Source organism: Oryctolagus cuniculus, chromosome X (assembly GCF_051225735.1).
Source record: "Oryctolagus cuniculus isolate XC-2025 breed Fujian yellow rabbit chromosome X, ASM5122573v1, whole genome shotgun sequence".
Taxonomy (NCBI): domain Eukaryota; kingdom Metazoa; phylum Chordata; class Mammalia; order Lagomorpha; family Leporidae; genus Oryctolagus; species Oryctolagus cuniculus.
Genome location: NC_142888.1, coordinates 3,047,218 through 3,067,659, shown reverse-complemented (window position 1 = coordinate 3,067,659; position 20,442 = coordinate 3,047,218). Strand labels below are relative to the sequence as shown.

Here is a 20,442-nt window from a genome sequence, read left to right as displayed (position 1 = left end):
TCTGCTGCTTGCCAAAACTCTTAGTCATGAATTCTGATAAACAAAATTTCTTAACTTTAATGAAATCCAATTTATCAATCTTTTCTTTTATTGTTATTGCTTTGTATGCCATGTTTTAAAAAACTATGAAATTCATGAAGACATTATCTGATGCTTTCTTCTTGAAGCTTTATTGTTTTACCTTTCACATTCAGATCTATGATACATACTGAATTAATTTTGTGCATGGTAGGGGTTCCAGGGTCATTTTTTTCCGTGTGGATATCCAATTGCTCCAGCACCATTTATTGAAAAGACCCAACTTTCCCAACACTGAATTATGATAGTGCATTTATTGTAAATCAGGGGATCATATATGTGTACATGTGTTTCTGGTTTATTTATTCTGCACTTTTAATTATTTGTAGCAATGCTACACTGTAGCTTTATGAATCTTAAAATCTGGCAGTGTAAGTCCTCTAACTTTGTTCCTCTTCAAGATCACCTTGACAATTCAGTAGGTTGAGCGCTTAAAATTGGGGTGTGTGTGTGTGTGTCACAACTCACAAAAAGTAACACAAAGAGAACTTGCTGGAAGATGAGAGAGATGAGATACTGAATCTCTTTCAAGCAATCAGAAATCTAGCAACACAAGAACCTGCATGACAATAACCTATGCTCCCTTTATATGTAGGATACACAGGCTCCGACTTGCCATTATCCTCACTACTCCCTGCACGGTTCCCCCTCATGAAGTAAATGAGGCAGCATGACTGAACTAACTGATCAGAGCCCGCTGATATATTTTTGACCAGGTGAAGGGGTGTCCCCAGGAGCGGTGGTAAGAAGACTAAAGTTCTACATAATTGAGGGGCATGGAGAGAAGCCTGAGGGGCTCCTCTGGACCAAGGCTTCTCTACCTCCAGCACTATTGACACTTGGGGCCAGATCATTCTTTGTTGTGGGCCACTCTCCTATGCATTATGGGGTGTTGAGCAGCATCCTCAGTCTCTGCAAACTAGAAGACACTTAGAACTCCCCAGTTGTAACAACCAAAACTATTTCCAGACATAGCTACGTGTCCCATGGGTCAGAGACAGAATTGCACCCAGGTGAGAACTACTGGCCCACACGTATAATAGAAACTGAAAGGGTAAGAGATCGGCTGCAAGGGCAGGAACCTCAAAGTTCCCATCTTCCCTCTGTCAACAGAAGCAGAACATCAGATGGATAAAAAGGAAGGGGAAGATCATTTTGAGAGAGAGAGAGAGAGGGAGGGAGGACTGTGCAGTATAGAGCTGGAAAGAGGTTGGCTGCATCACAAATTCCAAGGGGCATCTTACACATAGAATACAACTGGAACAAAGGACCTGGGAATTGTGCAATGTGGTGATGCTGAATTAAAATTATTTGAAAGCTCTCATCTCTCCAAATATTCCATAAATTCTTCCCCCTTTCCATTCCACTTCGTCCACTACACACACACATACAAATGACTCATGCAAATAAGGCTTTGAGGGAAGACTGATGACAAATCTATCAAGCTAGTTCCTAGGAAGAATGTCAGAAGCAGAAGTGAGTAGGACAAAAAACATCCGTCCTTCCACCATTACCACTGATTCTCAAAATCTCCAGGGAAATTTGGATGAAGGCTCATAACACACATGGGTTGAGGTTCAAGCCAATTCCATTTGAATTTCAAAGGACCTGTGTTGCAATTCTTTGTATCTGCACTTAATTTGCTTTGCTTTCCTTTATCCCATTCCCCGAGTAGTATCTTTCTTCCCGTTGGCTTTCCTTCAGCCTTCTAGCTTTGATTAAGTCTAATACAGGGGTGGAGGCATGATCTTTGCTGTGTAGTGCTGTCCCAGAGATGGGAGCGTTATGCCTCAGGTACAAGAATAATGGATGTACTCTTGGCAGAAAATTTTAAAACAATAAAACTGACTGGAAGTCAGTTGACTTTTATTATCACCATGCACAAGAAATTTGAAACAAGATCAATGATAAAATATTCCTCCCCTAAAGAATATTTTGTTAGTCTATGGTCTAAACAATTACTGTGCCTATTGAGTTCAAATATAGGGATTCTGAGAAATTATAATATATATTTTATGTATATATGAAAACTTTGTCTTCTACTGAAGATGCTATTCTCACAGGCAGACATTGACAAGTTTACAGTTTTTGTGCCAATATCTTCTTTCTACCAATCTGTTAAGAGGACTTCAGGGTACATCAAGGAAGGCATATCTGGGTTACAGATATGATAAAGATCCTTTTCAATCTATGTTTAAAATAAAATTGTAATGAAGGAAACACCACCCAGATGCCTATAAATCCTATTGTTCACACTCATATCTTAAAAACAGAATGGTAGGGCTCTTTGAAGTTGGGGTTTGCCATGGAGATGCTCCATTTGGATAATTTTCTCCTGCAGGCTTGAGTAGTTTTCAGAAATACTAGAAAAATACAGAGTACACTTGTTCAAAAGGAATATTCCCCTCTTTCCAAATTCTTTGTCGCTGCATTTTGATAGCCTTCTTGACTAAAAGAGAACAACACACCTCTTGGTTATCTCAGAGCCTCTGAAGTTTCCCCTAAAAAGAACGAACTGGGGATGAAGAAAGTCTCACATCATCTACTAAGACTATGCCCACCAGAGTTTAATCCTTGGTGCTCTGGGTTTTAGTCCTTGCCCACACACACACCAGAGATGTCTAACAAATCAAACAGGTGAATACGAGTTTACAATCTTCCAGTGAAGCATTCCCTTTCTAGAGAACAGAAGAAATGGGCAAACACATTCATTCTTTGAATACTAGAGAAGTGTATGACTTCAGGTATTAGTGCTTAAATCTTGACAAGAGCAGTAGTCTCATGACGGTTCATGCCTTCTCATCAAAGGCATTCCCATACAGCCTGGTAACCAACAGTTGCCACTTCTTCCTCTCCACATCTCATAGCCATCCATTCCTTCCACAGCAGGGTATCTTTGCAGTTCCTAGAACACACCATGCTCTTATCTTACCCTGCTTCAGCACGTGCAGCTCCTTCTGCCTATAACATCCTCGTCGTCCTTGTTAGTGTCTATTCCTCTTTTAAGATTTCCATGAAGGGGCCAGTGCCATGGCCTAATGAGTTAAGCTGCTGCCTGCAACGCTGGCATCCCATATGGGGCCATTTAGGGAGTGAACCCCCGGATGGAAGACTTCTACCTGCCTTTCAATAAAATTAATAAATCTAAGGGAAAAAAAAAGGCTTCTATGAAGCTTTCCTGGATCCCCATAGTCTGAGTTGGATAACCCTCCTATATGTTCTAAGAGCAACCTGGCAAATGCTGCACTCATGAAAACGTTTTCTACTGAGCTCACAGCTAGACTACATTTCCCAGTCTCTTTCATGGTTAACTGCTGTCATATGACCAACTTCCAGGAAATGAAATATGCACAGAAGTGTTATGTGTCACTTCTGTGAAGAGCAATTGATCTCTAGTCTCTTCTCCACCCACTGGTTAAAAGGAGAAAATCTCTAGACCTACAGGACAATAGAGCCACACATGAACACAATTGGGATCTCTAAATAACTACAAAAATGGCATAACTGTCAACATTCACCCTGTTGAGTGAAGTGAGTGAGAAACACTGAACACCTGGGGTTCTTTGTTCTAGCTGTTGACCTGCCCTAATACACCACAGCGCCTATCTCACTCCATACTGCCATCCATCTGCACCTCTCTGCTCAGCTGGGCTGTGAGTTCACTGAGGGAAGGGGTTCTGTCTTCTTGGTCCCATCCCTAGCTCCTAATATAGTGCATGATTACATAGTAGGGACAAAGTAAATGTCTGTGGAAGGAAGCTCAGGGGAAGGAACTCAACTTGGGATTACTGTAGCAGAGCAGAAAAATCAGCCTTGGTAACATATTTAGCCTTTTGTCCGAATTATCTGAGACCTTAGATGACTCAATTTTGTCTCTTTGAATCAATTTCTGTGACTGCAAAATCAGGCTGTCTAGTCAGTAGTTCAACTTTAAAGTGCATTAGTATCACTTGGAGGGCTTATTAACACAGAGACTGCCAGTCCTCCCTCCTGGAGTTTCTGATTCAGTTGGGAGTGGGAACAAGAATTTGCATTTCTAATAAGTTCACCAATGATGCTAATACTGTTAGTCTGGGAGCTGCACTTTGAGTACCACTTGCCTAGATGATATCAGATCACTTCTATCTTTGAAAGTGAATGACCCAGTGAGCCTCATCAATGCTTGAGAAAGATCAGGGCTTGATGATCCCCAGTGTCCAAGTTTATGAGTCAAATGATGATTTTTCCAGAGTTAGTCTGTCATTTGGAACTACTAAGACTGGAAATATCTTAGATGTAGCCAACTGTTTACATTTATAACATGATATAAATCTCACTCAATATGAGACTAATGCCTGCTAAAATCAATTTAATTTTATTTAAAAAAAAATTTTTTGGGGGGTGGGAGGCGGTACTGTGGGTAAAGCCACTGCCTGCAGCGCTGGCATCCTATATGGGCACCGGTTTGAGTCCCGGCTGCTCCACTTCCAATCCAGCTCCCTGCTAATGCCTGGGAAAGCAGCTGAAGATGGCCCAAGTGCCATCTCCATGTGGGAGACCCGGAAGAAGCTCCTGGCTCTCACCTGGCCCAGCCTCAGCCATTGCGGCCATCTGGGGAGTGAACCAGTGAAGGGAATCAATCTCTCTCTCTCTCTCATATCTCTATCTCTCCTTCTCTCTTACTCAGCCTTTCATATAAATAAAAAATAAATCTTTAAAAATTTTTTATCTAGTTTTCATTCTATGAGAGAGAGAGAGAGAGAGAGAGAGAGAGAGAGAGAGAAATATCAATCTCCAATCTACTGGTACTGGTTCACTACCTAAATGCAGATAATAAGCAGGTCAGGCTAAAGCCAGGAGCCTTGAACTCAATGTGGGTCTCCCAAGTGGGTGGCAGGGATCCAAGTACCCAATCCATCATCTTGCTGCCTTGCACAGTGTATACCAGCAGGAAACTAGATTGGAAGTAGAGGAGCTGGGACTTGAACCAAGCACTCAGGCATGGGATACAGGTATCCCAAGGCTTCAGCCACAAATGCCTGCCTTTTAAATTTTAAAGGTAAGAAAGTACAACTGCAGTGCCAACTTACTAGTCAAGATATCAAAATATTTCTTCTTGATTCTTCCCCACCACCTCCACACTCCAGCTGAGGATATCATGATAGGAAATTTTTTTAACAAAAAGAATACTGTTTTCAATGCAGCAGGTCCTTGAAATGCATGGTGCGTGTTTACCACGTGCAGATATTTAAGGACCTGTTTCAGATCACCAGGAGGTGAAAATAACCAAATCTCAGACTTTGATTTAATTTGGAAGATCCCCAACTCTATCTCCCATGACCGACATTAAAGACACATGAGACCAAATGCAAACCACAATATATTGACACTCAGACTCCACAAAAGCCACACTTAACTTAGTTATCATATATTTATTTTTAATATAGCACCCCAGTTTCACATCATGTACATTTCCCAAAGTTGGAGATCCTTACCCTACTATGTTCTTCACAGACTTTTCAACAAGTGTGAACAAGAGGCAGTAAGGTTAGCTTGAGTCCACAAGTCACAATCCAAATATAGGACACTCTCAGGGATTTATTATGTTCAAGGTCAATATACATAATATTCCCAATGCTTACAAATGAATAAGACTCTGGCTGAGTAAAATATTAACACAACTTGTTAGCACATTACCATGAAAAGACAGAAGGCATCAAATATAGACTTTGCTGTTACACTTTTTATGTTCAATGTACTTGTGAAAAAATATACATTTTTACTTTTGAAGTTAAAATAGACCATCAGCTCATTATCTTTCTTGTCCAATAGCTATAAAGACTAAAATGGCTCTTCTTGGCTCTGGCTCATTAGAACATCTTATTTGTGCTGAAGATAAAAAGAATGGCAGTGCTAAAGAAAAGGGTATATCCAGTTCCCAACTCTCACACAAGTTGACTTAAAATAAACGTAACACAACTCAGCTGATCCAAGTTGCACACAATGAGGTTTGCCACATCAACTGTTCCAGTCACAGGGCAAAGCTCCCGGAAGGAGCCAGTCCCGTTGTCCAGCAGAGTGCTTTAGGACAGAACTGGTACCTGAAGCTGTCCTTATTGGAGTCCTCAAAGTCCTATTTAAATTCTCTTAAAGTCTGGTATCCTCTGATCTTCAGAGCCATAAACCCACTTTATCCAATATTCCTTGTCCATGGAATTAGCTTGCAGCAAGAGAGAATTCTCTAAACATGAAAAATAAGCATTCCTCAACTGTTGACATTAGAGCAAGGCTTCTGTAACTAGAACAAACTCTGTCAACTGAAGTCCTACAATGCTTCTTAGAAAAGCTTCCTTTATCAATGCAGAAAACCACCACACAAGTCTAAAAGCACTGTGTGTCTAGAATGTCTTGCTCACACTAACTGGTTGCTTCAGGGCACACTGGTTGGCAGCTTCTGAAAGTCTATTTCAGGGGAGGGCAGCAGCTCTTAGAATCTGCTTGTATTGCTTTTAAAGTCTGGCCCTCTGTATGCTGCCCTTGGGATTGCTCGTGGGAGGTTCACATAACTAGATGCATTTCTCCCTACAAACAAGCCAGGCAGGTTGGCTCAGAGAGTAAGATGCACATTCAAACTGTCATCAGTGGCCCATCTGTCAGTGTTGGTGGGCAGCCTTCCTCAGTCTGTGCCACCAGAGGAGAAGACATAATGGCTGAGGACTCAGAAAACCCAAATCTCCACTTCTAACCAGGAACTTGAACCACACTGGGTCTTGAGGCAAAAAACCATAACAAAATGCCCATAACTAAAGTATAGATTCAACTTATGCTTTGAAATAAGAGTTCTAAATGAGTGCACTTGAAACGGACTAAACCAGCTGGAAAGAGAAACCAAAGTTACTAGTGTTCTATTTATCTAGAAGGGAAAACAGACCTCTTAACTGCTATTTCATTTTGTTCACATGCATGATGTTCAAACCACAACCAAATGAGCCCTGTTGTCAATAACATGGAAGGATCTAGTTGGTATGATTTGTTAAAATCTTTATATATATAATTTCTAAAATCACATTCCCTTAGTGATATCTAGTCAGGTATGATACTAGTTTGTACTGAACAAATGTTTTTCACTCTATTGTGTTATATCATAATTGGGAGCTTTCCAACTATGGCTTAGAAGGTATTTGCAAATGTCTGTCTTAATTACAATAAACACATCAATTCAAGATATTACCTTACTAATCTTCTGGCCATACATCCATTATTACCATGGCTATGAGATAATTTTAGAAACAAATATTATTTAGAGAGAGACTACAGAATAAATCAGATCTGAAGAGAAGAACGTTTTACGACAGTTCAGATATCAGTAGGAAATCAAAGAAAAATTCATGTTTTTGATTACTCACCCTAAAATATGCTGAAATTGAACATTTGTGACCTGAGTACCTGAAAATATATTGAGGAAAACTGCAGCTTACTACATACTGAGTTCATTTCAATCACAGTAGTCTATTTGAAAAACACAATCCCTTAAGGAATATGGGGGTGGTACCCATTCAAACCAACAGCTGTCAAAATTTCTGCCAAGAAATTCAGAGTAACTTATTGCATCATGAAAGGAGAGGTGTTCAGAAGAACAAATGGTTCAATCATATTCTTTTCCTTCAGATTTTATTTTTTACTTCAGTGTCAGAAATTTCTAGGTCAATAACTTCTTGCACGCTTTCATAGAGTAATTAATTAAGTCAGTAAAATTTAACATGGTAAATAGAAAAAAAAAACCTTCTTAATCTACGTTTAGTATTGATATAGAGGATCTCACTGAGAATCTACATAATCTCACTGGCATCACAACTCTGCCACCAACTACCTTTTTCTATGGAAAAGAGCTATCCTCTTTCTATGGACTCTTAGCACAGGAACTGTTGTTTGTTCGGGCCTCTGTTCCAAATGTGCAAACTACAAGAAATGGACACCAGTTCTGCTCAGTTCTGATGTCGTCTTCTCTAGTGATAGTAAGCTGGGCACAGCTTCCAGCTAAGCTGCCTGCTCTCCCAATTAGGCTCAAGCACTTGTCTAATATTTGTAAAGCATCTAGATCCTTCAAAATAAGACAAATATTAGTCTTCATCACAATATTCACATCCATTCAAGATATCTATTGGATTTTGTTTCATGCCTGCTGGATAGAGAGATGGCAAACATAATATGCCACATACAAGAGACACTAAGGAACTCTATCAGCCCACTATCAGCTTCTGCTGTGCTTTCATCTCCAGGACTGGAGGACCCCACGGGAGAAGACCACTGAACAACAAGGTAATTAAACCCCCAGTGGATGGGGCAACATTAACCTTGTCTATAGAATTCTGCCCTTAATAAGCAGATCTAATTTTGGAGTAGTTTTATAGAAGAGGTATAATGGTGATTTTAATAACCTAGCCTTTCTATAAATCACATTAAAGGCTCACAGAAACATTATCAGGCATTATAATTCTAAGTTAAAAGTGCACATCCCAAGAAAATAGAAATAAGGATGGACACTAGTTAGGTTTATTACAGTGTGTGTGTGTGTGTGTGTGTGTTTAAAATAAGACACATACAAATATTTGTTTTTTAAAAAATCCACTTCTAAGCAACTAATAAACTGTGGTCCAAATTAAGTCTAGTCGAGAAGGCTGGGTTTGTGCTTTAATGCCATGCCTATCTTAAAATACTGGTGAGACTGTGAAACTCAGGGGGCTTTGATTGTCCAATGCAATATTTTTGCTTTAAGGAAAACCAAACCAACTAAACAAAACTCGACCTCCTAATTTGGCTCATTTTGTCACTGGCTTCATGAGGAGAAATAGCATGTCAATATTTTTAAATGCATAGCATAGACTAACATTCCTTAGTTTATATGTCTGGCTAACAGATATGAAGTGCTATCCCGAGTGAGTACATATGTACTGGAAGATTATGAGATAAAGTGCATATGCTAGTCATTGCTGGATTGAATGTACCAAAGGCCAAACATGCTGTGAAATATCTGCAATGAGAAGACTGTTGATAAAATTTGTTGCAGCTCCCCAGACCTCAGAACATGGGAAATGAGGTTACCTGAAAATTTGCACTGACCTATTCATAATCTTAGTAAGTACTGAAACTCACTCCCAATCCTTGCCCCCACCCCAAAAAAGAACAAAAACTACAGCCAAGCATGGGTAGGTGGGGGATGGTGGCAGGGGAATAGAGAAATGGTTCAATTTTTATGATTTTCAAAAATCAAACCAATTCAAACTCCTTAAATATGCATGGAAAAGATTCAACAATTTGTTTTTCTTTAAAATGCATCATGTGTTTGAGCCTTTCACTTTTGCCATTAAGCTATTGATAAAGCTTGCCAATAAAATAAACATTAAATAAATGTCCACTTTTTCTAAAAGCTCTCAACTCTACTGAAATCAAAAGCTTAATTCCACATATTGCAAACCTATCCAAAACCACTCGAAAAAGGACCTAGATATACCCAATTCTATTATGCTAAGAATGGGTAAGTTAACAAAATATACAAAGACAGTACTTCTCGCCATTAAACTCTCAAAGTGATGTTAAAGCTGGCATCCCTGTGAGGATAAGTGGTCCTGTGCCCCTGTGACCCTGTGGTGTCAGTCCATTCCCACTTTCAGTTGGAGCTCTCAGGAGAAGCAGCAGCTACTAAATTTCTATAGAATACCCGCTTCTGCAATTTAAGCTTATTGTTTTTTATATCGTCTACACTATAGTTAGTGTAGTGCTCCTCCTGAAACTGATATAGTGCAATCACTTCCCAAGGGTACACTTCACAGAGACCAAAATAATCATATATCCAGTGTGAGGTTTGCTTTCTTTCATTATTTCTTTATACCCAATACATTCACAATCTAGGTTATAATAAGAAAAAATAACTACCAGAGATTATTGGAATGATGCTAAAAACCATCTTCCCTTCTTCCCCAGTCTGAATACCTGGGTTCAAACAACAATTTTTTATCAATTCAGTCTCATCAGCTTTTCATATTTGACGGTGGTTTCCAAACTCATGCATTTATAGATATGTTATCTCATGCAGAATAAAAGTAGCTATCTGGCAACTATTTATTTACTTTGTTCAGGTGAGGCAGTTAAAGTAGATCACTCTTGCCCAAAAAATTACATGAAAGGACTGAGTTTTCTGGGTTGATGGCCTGTAACTGGCCAAGTTAAACAGCTCATTGCCAAAATCTTCACTTTACAGAGGTATAAAGACCAATAAGCATTTGACATTCAATAGAAAACAATAGTGATGAATTATTTATAGCTAGATAGAATATCAAAATGGCACTAGAGAAGCAATTTTTGGCATATAGTGGTGGAGGGCATAGTGCCAAGCTCAATCTGATGCTTTAATTTTATTTTAACTTTTGTTTTTATTATCATCATGCCAAAGACTATCCAGTTGGAATCCCAATTATTCAGGAAACCAATCTATTGTATGTGATAAACATACAAAAATAAAACAAGCATCCTGAAGGTACTTGGTTATAAGATTTTGTACAAATCATAAATTCTTTAAATAAATAATGCTCTAAATTATTTTTAACTGCTAGAAGACTGATTTTGGGTAAGGAGCAGCATCTATCACTTTGAGAAAGTACTTAAGAGCAGGGGATAAATTTCACTGACCATCATTATAATTTCAAGTGTGATAATCAGTTGAAGTATTTTTTTCCACCACAGTGAAATGTACAAGTGAAGTGCAAGAGAAAAGGTCATATGGATTATATTCTGCTGTTTACAGCTTTTGACACAGCTAGACATCTATGACAAGCAGTTGGGCTCAAACATTTGAAGGAAATATCTTGGCAGACAAGGTCACCCACTGTCACTTGAACCTTAGGGGGTCACAACACAGTGACTGGACGAAGTTGTTCCAATTGGTTTTCCAATGCAATCCGTTCTTGATGAACCTCCTGAGTTGCACAAAACAGAGGGGAGAAAAACAAAAAGAACAAAGGGGTCATTTCTTGGATTCATCCCCATTTCATCAGATATTCAACGGAAACTAACTTATAAGTAGACCCACAAACACATAAATGCTACAGAAATCAAGAACAAATGAACTGAAAGGTATCATTTTTAAAGACAGTGACAAGGCAAGGGGAGCTTTACAATTTGCAATCTCTCAACTCCTTTCTGAACATGACAAAATGAAATTGACTAATACCCTCTTCTGCCTCACAGTAGTCTTATCCTGTTTTAACAGATCTGAAGCTAGCAGAGAATGACATTAAAAATTAAGACTGGGGGGCCGGCTCTGTGGTGTAGCGGGTAAAGCCGCCGCCTGCAGAGCCAGCATCCAATACAGGCGCCAGTTTGAGACCCGGCTGCTCCACTTCCAATCCAGCTCTCTGCTATGGCCTGGGAAAGCAGTGGAAGATGGCCCAAGTGCTTGGGCCCCTGCACCTGTGTGGGAGACCCAGAAGAAGCTCCTGGTTCCTGGCTTTGGATCAGCGCAGCTCCAGCTGTTGCAGCCAATTGGGGAGTGAACCAGCAGATGGAATACTTCTCTCTCTCCCTCTCTCTCTCCTCTCTCTCCCTCCCTCCCTCCCTCCCTCCTTTCTCTCTCTCTCTCTCTCTCTCTCTCTGTGTGTGTCTGTAACTCTGACTTTCAAATAAATAAATCTTTAAAAAAAATTAAAAGACTGGGAAAGACTAGAGAGAAAATTCAGATCCCCAGTACTGAGAGGTGAGCCACCAGGACTAAATTGCTAGTGGCAATTTCTGGCTTCTAATCCAGCACCATACTCAGATCTGAGGGATGAAAAGGTACACTGGTCACCCCTACGCCAAAGTCTCATCCAGGCTTCTGCACAAAATACGGCTTAATGTGTGACTTCTAGATAAAAGCCAAGAGAGAGGCATAGCCATCTGCTATTTGGAAATTTAAACTTGCAGGCTAGAACAGATTTTTTTGACAGGCAGAGAGGGGACACATAAAAATACTCTGAAGTAGAATCAAAGTGGAAAAGAATTCTGTATAAAGGTTCAATTCTGAGATGCTCCCAAAGCAGCAGCATGCTAGTAGTCAGTACAGAACTCAACAAGCATTTACACCATCCACCCATCCAACAGTCTCTGAGTATCTTCCTACTATGAGCCAGACATCATCCCAGCTGTGACGGCATCCACAAAGAACAGGACAGATTGGACCAATACCCTCACTCATTGAGCTTAAAACTCAAATGGCTACAGAAAGACAATATAAGTTCATGAACAAGATACACCTAGAACCAAATGAATAACATGATGGAATAGAGAGTAAGAGGGTAAATCTAGGGAAAAGCAGAGGGGGTGAACAGGAAAGACTCCTCAGAGGTGATGCAATTTGAACAGAGACTTGAATGAAGTGAGGAGTGAGCCATATGAACATAAGGGGGAAATTTATTCATAAAGACAAAATGGCAACAGCAAAGACCCTGAGGGAGGCAATGAGCTCGGCTGGTTGATGACCAAGAAGGCCCATGTGACAAGAGCAGAGGGAGCAAGGAAAATACTGATAGGAGATGAAGTCAGAGATTTAGGCAGAAGCCAGATTTCAGGGCTTCTAATCTGAAAAAGGTCAGTACACAATTTATAATTCCAAATTTTCACTCAGGCTAATGTATAGACAGTGTGGATTATAGCAGGGCTAGAGTGGATGCAAGGGAGCAATTGGGAGGTTAATACGGGGACCCAGGCAAGAAATAAAAATGGCCTCGATCAGGGTAGAAGCCATAAAAATAAAGAGAAGTAGATGACTTCTGGACATACTTGAATCTAGAGAAGATATGCTTGCTGACACAGCTGATGTAGGAGAAAAGGAAAATTTGAGGATGACTTAGGATCTAGAGATTAAGATAGTGGGTGACTGGCAGTAGTATGAATTAAGAAAAAGGATGTTGGATAATAAATGGGAATTTTAAGGAGAGGGTTGGAAATCAAGCATCTGAGATGTATAATAGATATCTAAGGATTAAAGCTGAGTAAGAAATTGTATATGCATATCTAAAGCTCAGAGGAAAGGGAAGTAGCATTTGAGATATAAATTCAGGTTTCAGGGCCGGCGCTGTGGTGCAGTGGCTTAAAGCCCTGGCCTGAAGTGCCAGCATCACATATGGCTGCTGGTTCTGGTCCCGGTTGCTCCTCTTCCAGTCCAGCTCTCTGCTGTGGCCCGGGAGGGCAGTGAAGGATGGCCCAAGTGCTTGGGCCCTGCACCCACATGGGAGACTGGGAAGAAGCTCCTGGCTCCTGGCTTCAGATCGGCGCAGCTCTGGCCATTGCAGCCATCTGGGGAGTGAACCAGCGGATGAAAGACCTCTCTCTCTGTCTCTACCTCTCTCTGTAACTCTTTCAACTAAATAAAATAAATCAAAAAATATATAATAAATTCAGGTTTCATTACCCTAGGGGTGGTCATCAAAACCATGGAACTTTGCAGATAACATCATCTAGCTAAACAATATAGAGTTCAGATAAAGATGGAAGACTGACCATAGACTCACCCCCTCCTGGATGCCACTAAAACAATAAAGAAACTTTTAAATGCCATTAATCCACAAGATTAAAAAAGCGGGGCGGGGATTATAGCAATGAAATTTGTAAGCTGAAAGACAAATTGATAAAGGGTAAATGACAGCAAATCCAGGGAAAATATGTGGAACTTCTGCCAGTAGCTGTTCCAAGTATGCATTCCAGAGATGCAGAAATAACCATGGGAAGGTTCAGGAGTCCACAGGGCTCACTTTAAGATAGACTTGAGCTACAGTCCACTGATAACCTGACTGCCACAAGCCTCTACTCTGACTGATGTGCCACAATTACATTTTGGTTCTCCTGGAATTTGTCAGTTCAGAGCCAGTAGCTGGTAATCCCAGAAGTCTGATTATTTTCCTTCCCTCATGCACATTCACTCTGGTAAACAGCCACAGATCCCTTTGGGAAATGCTAGGAGAGAGATTAACAGCCTAAAATGTTGGCTGCATAGTCAGGCCCTCCCTTAAGGGACCCAGATGCCCCTTCATTCAAGGAATTTTACATCTGTAAATGAGCTTAGTCCGGGAAATTGATCGAGAGCAGTGACTAGAGGTCTATTTTGATGGCTCTTCAGACCAAGTAAAGAAAACTGAGTCACAAGCTAAGCATGAGAAAAAGCAAGACACAATCTGATTTGACCTAGGAGAATCCCCGACAAACTCAAACTGGCAGCACCAGAGACCTGTGAAAGTGGGAGTAAATGAGGGGAAGGAAACTGGATAAAATTAGTGTTGGTTGGAAGTCTGTTTCAGAAGTAATTAGACCCCCCAGATCTTTCTTGCCATCACAGAAGAACATTAAAGATTTATTCCTCAAAAGGCTAAAGCAGACAACATCTGGATTAGCAAAATACAGGCACAACTGTGGACAAGATATTGGGCTGGAAACAGGGAGAGGAAACGAATTTCCTGAATGCTAAGATTTGCAACCTTCTTGCTCCACTGAACCAGTATGTCCCTTCATGCAGAAGATAAAAAGGACCTCTTCTCTGGGATTCCAACTAAACCAAGAGGAGAGATCCAATGATACTACCTTTGAGAAGGCGAAACTGGAACCATTTCCAAGGTTAAGAAGAGGGGTTGATCTTTGATAGTACCAGGGCCATGGCCTTCCACTGAAATAAGTATTCTCATACTTTAAAAACTTTATGGAAACACCTAATACCAAAAGACTATGCATGGATTTCAAAAAATTTTTGGACCCAAATAAACTTAGCCAGAGAGGATCTAAACAATCAAGCTCTTCCCCAGAAGCTTTGGCCAACAAAGAATGCTTCAAATAGCTTCTGCAATATATTCTCTTTTAATTCACATAGAATATGCAGGCTATTTAGTAAAGTTACTAATCTTCCTTTAAGCATGCAAGAACCAATCCATGGAACCTAAAAGCAGTAATAATTCTCTACCATCTAAAAGAGGTTTGAGAACCAAGGCAAGTCTTGCCAATAGGGATGTCAGCTAAAGTCAGGAGTGGGAAGGGAGAAACGCCAAGGATAAGCCTAGAAATTCAAATCTGAGAAGTGTTCCATACCTTGAGCTGCTGTTGGAGTTCACTGTTCAGCCGGGCCAGCACTGCATTGGCCTCTTTATTTTTGCGGATAGCAGTCTGAATGGCCTTCTTCTGTTTGGAAGACTGCCTATAGAAAAGTACAAAGGTTTCCATGAAAAGCAACTTACAGGTCTAGACCTTTGTAGGTCAGAACTCTGATCCATCAGAGGTTCTAAACTAACAAGGGGGGACCGGTGCTGTAGCGTAGCAGGTAAAGCCGCCGCCTGCAATGCTGGCATCCCATACGGGCGCCAGTTCGAATTCTGGCTGCTCCACTTCCGATCCAGCTCTCTGCTATGGCCTGGGAAAGCAGCAGAAGATGGTCCAACTCCTTGGGCCCCTGCACATGCATGGGAGACCTAGAAGAAGCTCCTTGCTCCTGACTTCAGATCAGTGCAGCTCTGGCTGTCACGGCCAATTGAGGAGTGAACCAGCGGATGGAAGACTCTCTCTCTCTCTCTCTCTCTTTTTCTGCCTCTCCTCTCTCTGTGTAACTCTGCCTTTCAAATAAATAAATAAATCTTTAAAAAAAATTTAAAAATAAACTAACAGAGGATTAATATCATAGGGCTCTAAAACTAAAATCTCATATTCACAGGTAGGTAGGCACAAACACAAAATGAAAAAAAAAATTAAGATGAATTATTTACACCTGAAGTAATTCCCATTTTATATCTTGAATAAAAGCTTTTAACTGGCCCTTTTCAAAATTTGTGTTCTATTTATTCCAAGACTTTTAATAAGCATTTCTTCCTGACAAATCTCATTAACTGGAATGCCCTTTTTGTGTAAGCACTAATGGCATTTAAAAAACTTGCAGCTGGCCCTGGTGGACAATTCTGGAGGAAAAGAATAGAACATTCCCTTTAGCAAAAATCCTATATTAACTTAGTCAGACTGCCTAACTCTTCTTTATTTCTTTATTACTAAGCATGAATGCCTAAGTGTGTGTGTGTGTATATGTGTGTGTGTATTCATGTGCATGCACCAGCACATATATATGGCACCTGAAAGAAACACAGAATATCATTATTAACTCAAATATTAAGTTCACAGAACAGCTGTAATGAGGATGCTTATGCATCCTACTTGACCAACTACTGTATCCACTTAAACTGTTTGGCCATAAGTTTTACTTAGCACTCTCTTTGCCTCTCAGAATTGTTCAAGGTTGGGATGATAAATGAATATGGTAACCACAGGTATAACCTACCTACAACCTTTTATCCTATAGTAAAAAATGCTAAATTCTTAGAGAAAAGGGGCAATTTATATTCTCGTAGAAAAAAAAATAACCATATTTGCAGTCACTAAGGGACAGGTTCTAGGCCAGAACAAATGAACTAGAATGAACTGTGATGACCACATAGATCTGAGTAATAGTCACTGAGACTATACTTTGCTCATCTGTAGAAGGCATAATCCCTTCCCTAGCAAATTCAGAGTTAAAGATTAATTTTTGCATCCATCTAGAATCTTCACAATCTGCTTTTAAAAAATATAGGGGATGTGTGTTTGTCCTGGTGGTTAAGACACCACTTAGGATACCTGCATCCTACATCTGAGTGTCTGGTTTCAATTCCCAGCTCTGGCTCCTGATGTCAAGTTGGTACTAATGCAGACCCTGGGAGGCAGCAGTGATGAGCAAGTAGGTAGGTATCTGTTACCCACGTGGGAGATCTAGACTGAGTTTCCGGCTCCTGATTTTGACTTCATGGGCATTTAAGGAGCAAACCAGCAGATGTGGATGAGTGTGCTTGTGTGCTCTCTCTCCCCCTGAATCTCAAATAAATAGAATCTGGTAGATAGCTAGATAATAGGAAGGATTTGTGGTTCCAGGGCAAGGTGGCAGAGATGTGCTTTCTCTACTCCTCTTACTAAGTACAGTTAAAACTCTTAGATATTATATATAAAACAAGCTAAGAAAACTGAAAGATGTAGTAAAGAAGGCAAACCAACTAGGGAACTAACTACCCATGGAAACACATTGCAGTGAATGCCCTGGGTTTTCTTTTATTTCATATATCCCAAATTGGATATGGGAAAAGTCAGCACTTAACAAATTTCAATGAAGGCAGACAAGAAAACTTCCCCCTCTCCAATACCTGTTCTCTATAGCCAAAGGACCTGGAAAGTGGTAATCAAGCAACAGGGAAGATTCTTAGCTAATAACTAAACTTCTACAACCAAACACACTGCACAAAAAAGCATGGCCCCCAACCCCACTCTGATTAACAAGGCCAAGTAGGAAGCCCAAATAAGGCATCTTCCTCCCACCCATCAGGGTGAAGTCAGAGAATTTTGAGTAGAAAGTGGGTTAAAGCCACCAGTTGTAAAACTTGCATCCCATATCAGAGTGTCAGCTCAAGTCCTAGCTGCTCCAATTCTTATCCATCTCCCTACTATGCACCTGGGAAAGCAGTGGAAAATGGCCCAAGTGCCTTTGTTCCTGCCACCCACATGGGAGACCAGGATGGAGTTCCAGGATCCTGGCTTTTGCCAGGAAAAGTCATTGGGGAAGTGAACCAATGGATGAAAGATCTCTCTCTTGGGACCGGTGCTGTGGCATAGTGGGTAAAGCCGCTGCCCATAGTGCTGGCATCCCACATGGGCGCCGGTTCAAGTCCCAGTTGCTCCACTTCTGATCCAGCTCTCTGCTATGGCCTGGAAAAGCAGTGGAATATGAAGCCGGCGCCGCAGCTCACTAGGCTAATCCTCCGCCTTGCGGCGCCAGCACACTGAGTTCTAGTCCCGGTTGGAGCGCCGGATTCTGTCCCGGTTGCCCCTCTTCCAGGCCAGCTCTCTGCTGTGGCCAGGGAATGCAGTGGAGGATGGCCCAAGTCCTTGGGCCCTGCACCCCATGGGAGACCAGGAGAAGCACCTGGCTCCTGCCATCGGATCAGCGCGGTGCGCCGGCTGCGGCAGCCATTGGAGGGTGAACCAATGGCTAAGGAAGACCTTTCTGTCTCTCTCTCTCACTGCCCACTCTGCCTGTCAAAAAAAAAAAAAAAAGCAGTGGAATATGGTCCATGTCCTTGGGCCCCTGCACCCACATGAAAGACCTGGAAGAAGCTCCTGGCTCCTGGCTTCAGATGGGCACAGCTCTAGCTGCTGTAGCCAATTGGGGAGTGAACCAGTGGATGGAAGACCTCTCTCTCTCTCTCTCTCTCTCTCTCTCTCTCTCTCTTTCTCTCTGCCTCTCCTTTTCTCTCATTGCAACTATGACTTTGAAATAAATAAATAAATCTTTAAAAAAAGATATATATCTCTCTCCCTCTCCCTCTTGTTCTGTCAGTATGCCTTTCAAATAAAAACAAGCAAATCTTTTTAAAAAGATATACATCTCTAGACATTAGGGGGATGCAAATAAAACCACAATGAGACCAACTACACACCTACTAGAATGAAAAATGTGTTAAATGAATACCAAATGCTGGCAAAGATGTATGAAATTCAATCTCATACACTGCTGGTGAGAATGTAAAATGGTATGGCCATTCTAGAAAATAACTTGGTAGTATCTTTACAAACTAAATATACACTTAACACACAATCCAATAATCACACTCATGGACTTTTATGCCAGAGAAATATAAACTTAGAAACACATAAGAACCTATACATGGATGTTTATAGCAGCCCTGTTTGTAGTACCCAACAATTAGATAAAAACAAAATATTCCTCAACAGGTAAATAACTCCTAAGACTGTGGTACATCCATGCCACAGAATAATGCTAAGCAGTCTTGGCTAATACACACAACATCCCAAATGGGTATCAAAGGCATTATGCTGAATAACAAAAAGTGTCAAATTCAAAGAGTCACAGTCTGTGTGATTCCATTTATATAACATTCTCAAAATGATAAAACTATCAAGATGAAAAATATATCACTGGTTTCCAGGGCTTAGGAATGGTGGGGAAATAGAGTTGTGACTTCTGTATCTGGATAATGGCAGTGGTTACAAGAATCCACACATATGACAACATGAGATAAAATGACATGAACTCTACATATACAATATCCCAGGGTTCTGGTTTTGATATTGTACTTTGGTTAAGCAGAATGCAATCAATAATTGGGAGAAACTTGGTAAGAGATACACAAGTCTTCTCTGTATACTATTTTTGCAACTTACTATGAATCTGTTATTGTTCTAATAAAAAAGTTCTTTTAAAAGATATCTATCATGGAGCCAGCATTGTAGCACTGCAGATTAAGCCACCGCTTGTGATGCCTGTATCTCATATGGGTGCTGGTTTGATTCCCAGCTGCTCTACTTCCAATCTAGTTTCCTACTAATGCAGCTGGTAAAGCAGCAGAAGATTCCCCAAAGGGTTAGACCACTGTCACCCATGTGGGCAACCCGGATGTAGTTCTAGGCTCTTGGCTTTGGCCTGGCTCAGCCCTGGCTATTGAAGCCATTTGAAGAAGGAACCTACAGATGGAAGACCTCTGTCTGTCCCTCTCTTTCTCCCTCTGTAAATCTGCCTTTAAAATAAATAAATATTTAAAAAAAAAAAAGATGTATGTCACAACTGGATGTCCTTCTATCTTTAAACTACCGCCATGCTCTGTGTGCCAGCCTCTAACAGTTTCCCTCTTCTTGGAGAAGTGACTTCATTCCCTTCCCTCGCCTCCACACGGATGCACAGTCCTGTCTGTCTTAGGAAACCCATGCCTCCATTTTCATACTTGGATGGATGCTGGCTCATGCTGAGCTGACCAAATAGTCTGTTCCAGGGATGTGGGGGTATTCATGAGTTCATATCAGCTTGGGTCCTGCACAGAAAAAACATAATCTCTGGAGCTGAAGGTATAAGATTTCACAGAGAAAAACTACAAGTAAACTCTAAGAAGATAAAGAATTCAGAAGGAGCCAAAAGAGTTTTTAAACCTCTCTTCTGATTCATCCCTATCCCTTGTTTCCACAAATCACCTCTCTAATAAAGGATTTGGTTTTGATACCTCAAGTTATTTTTATTATTTAAAACCAAATGAGACCTGAAATAATGCAAAGATAAGATCAGGCCCAAATTTAGACACCAGTGTCAGCCTCAGAACACCTCTTCAGGATCCAGTAAGACATTTAACTTGCTACACCTCTTAAGAGTTGCATCTAAGGTTTGCCTCTACAGGTTCTCCTAACTTGTTACTCAGTGTTCCAGGCGAGGCTATAACTGAACCGGTCTCCAAGGAGAAAGACGAGCCAAGCAGACATTTATTTTGTCTAGTTTTACTGATTTGGAACTGCAGCACT

The 20,442-nt window shown here is 40.7% G+C and overlaps 1 protein-coding gene across 10 annotated transcripts in view; it reads right to left on the bottom strand.

Annotated features, from left to right (window-relative positions):
* Window positions 1-5,474: 5,474 nt before the first annotated feature.
* Window positions 5,475-20,442, bottom strand: part of REPS2 (RALBP1 associated Eps domain containing 2) — a 256,482-nt gene continuing 241,514 nt past the window's right edge. For all 10 annotated transcript variants that reach the window (XM_008272394.5, XM_051827621.3, XM_002719927.6 and 7 more), the window contains 2 exons: window positions 15,163-15,268; window positions 5,475-11,030 (listed from right to left, as the gene is read on the bottom strand). In XM_008272394.5, the coding sequence (XP_008270616.1) occupies window positions 10,962-11,030; window positions 15,163-15,268 (175 nt within the window). In that variant the 3' untranslated portion in view covers window positions 5,475-10,961. The remainder of the gene's footprint in view (window positions 11,031-15,162; window positions 15,269-20,442) is intronic.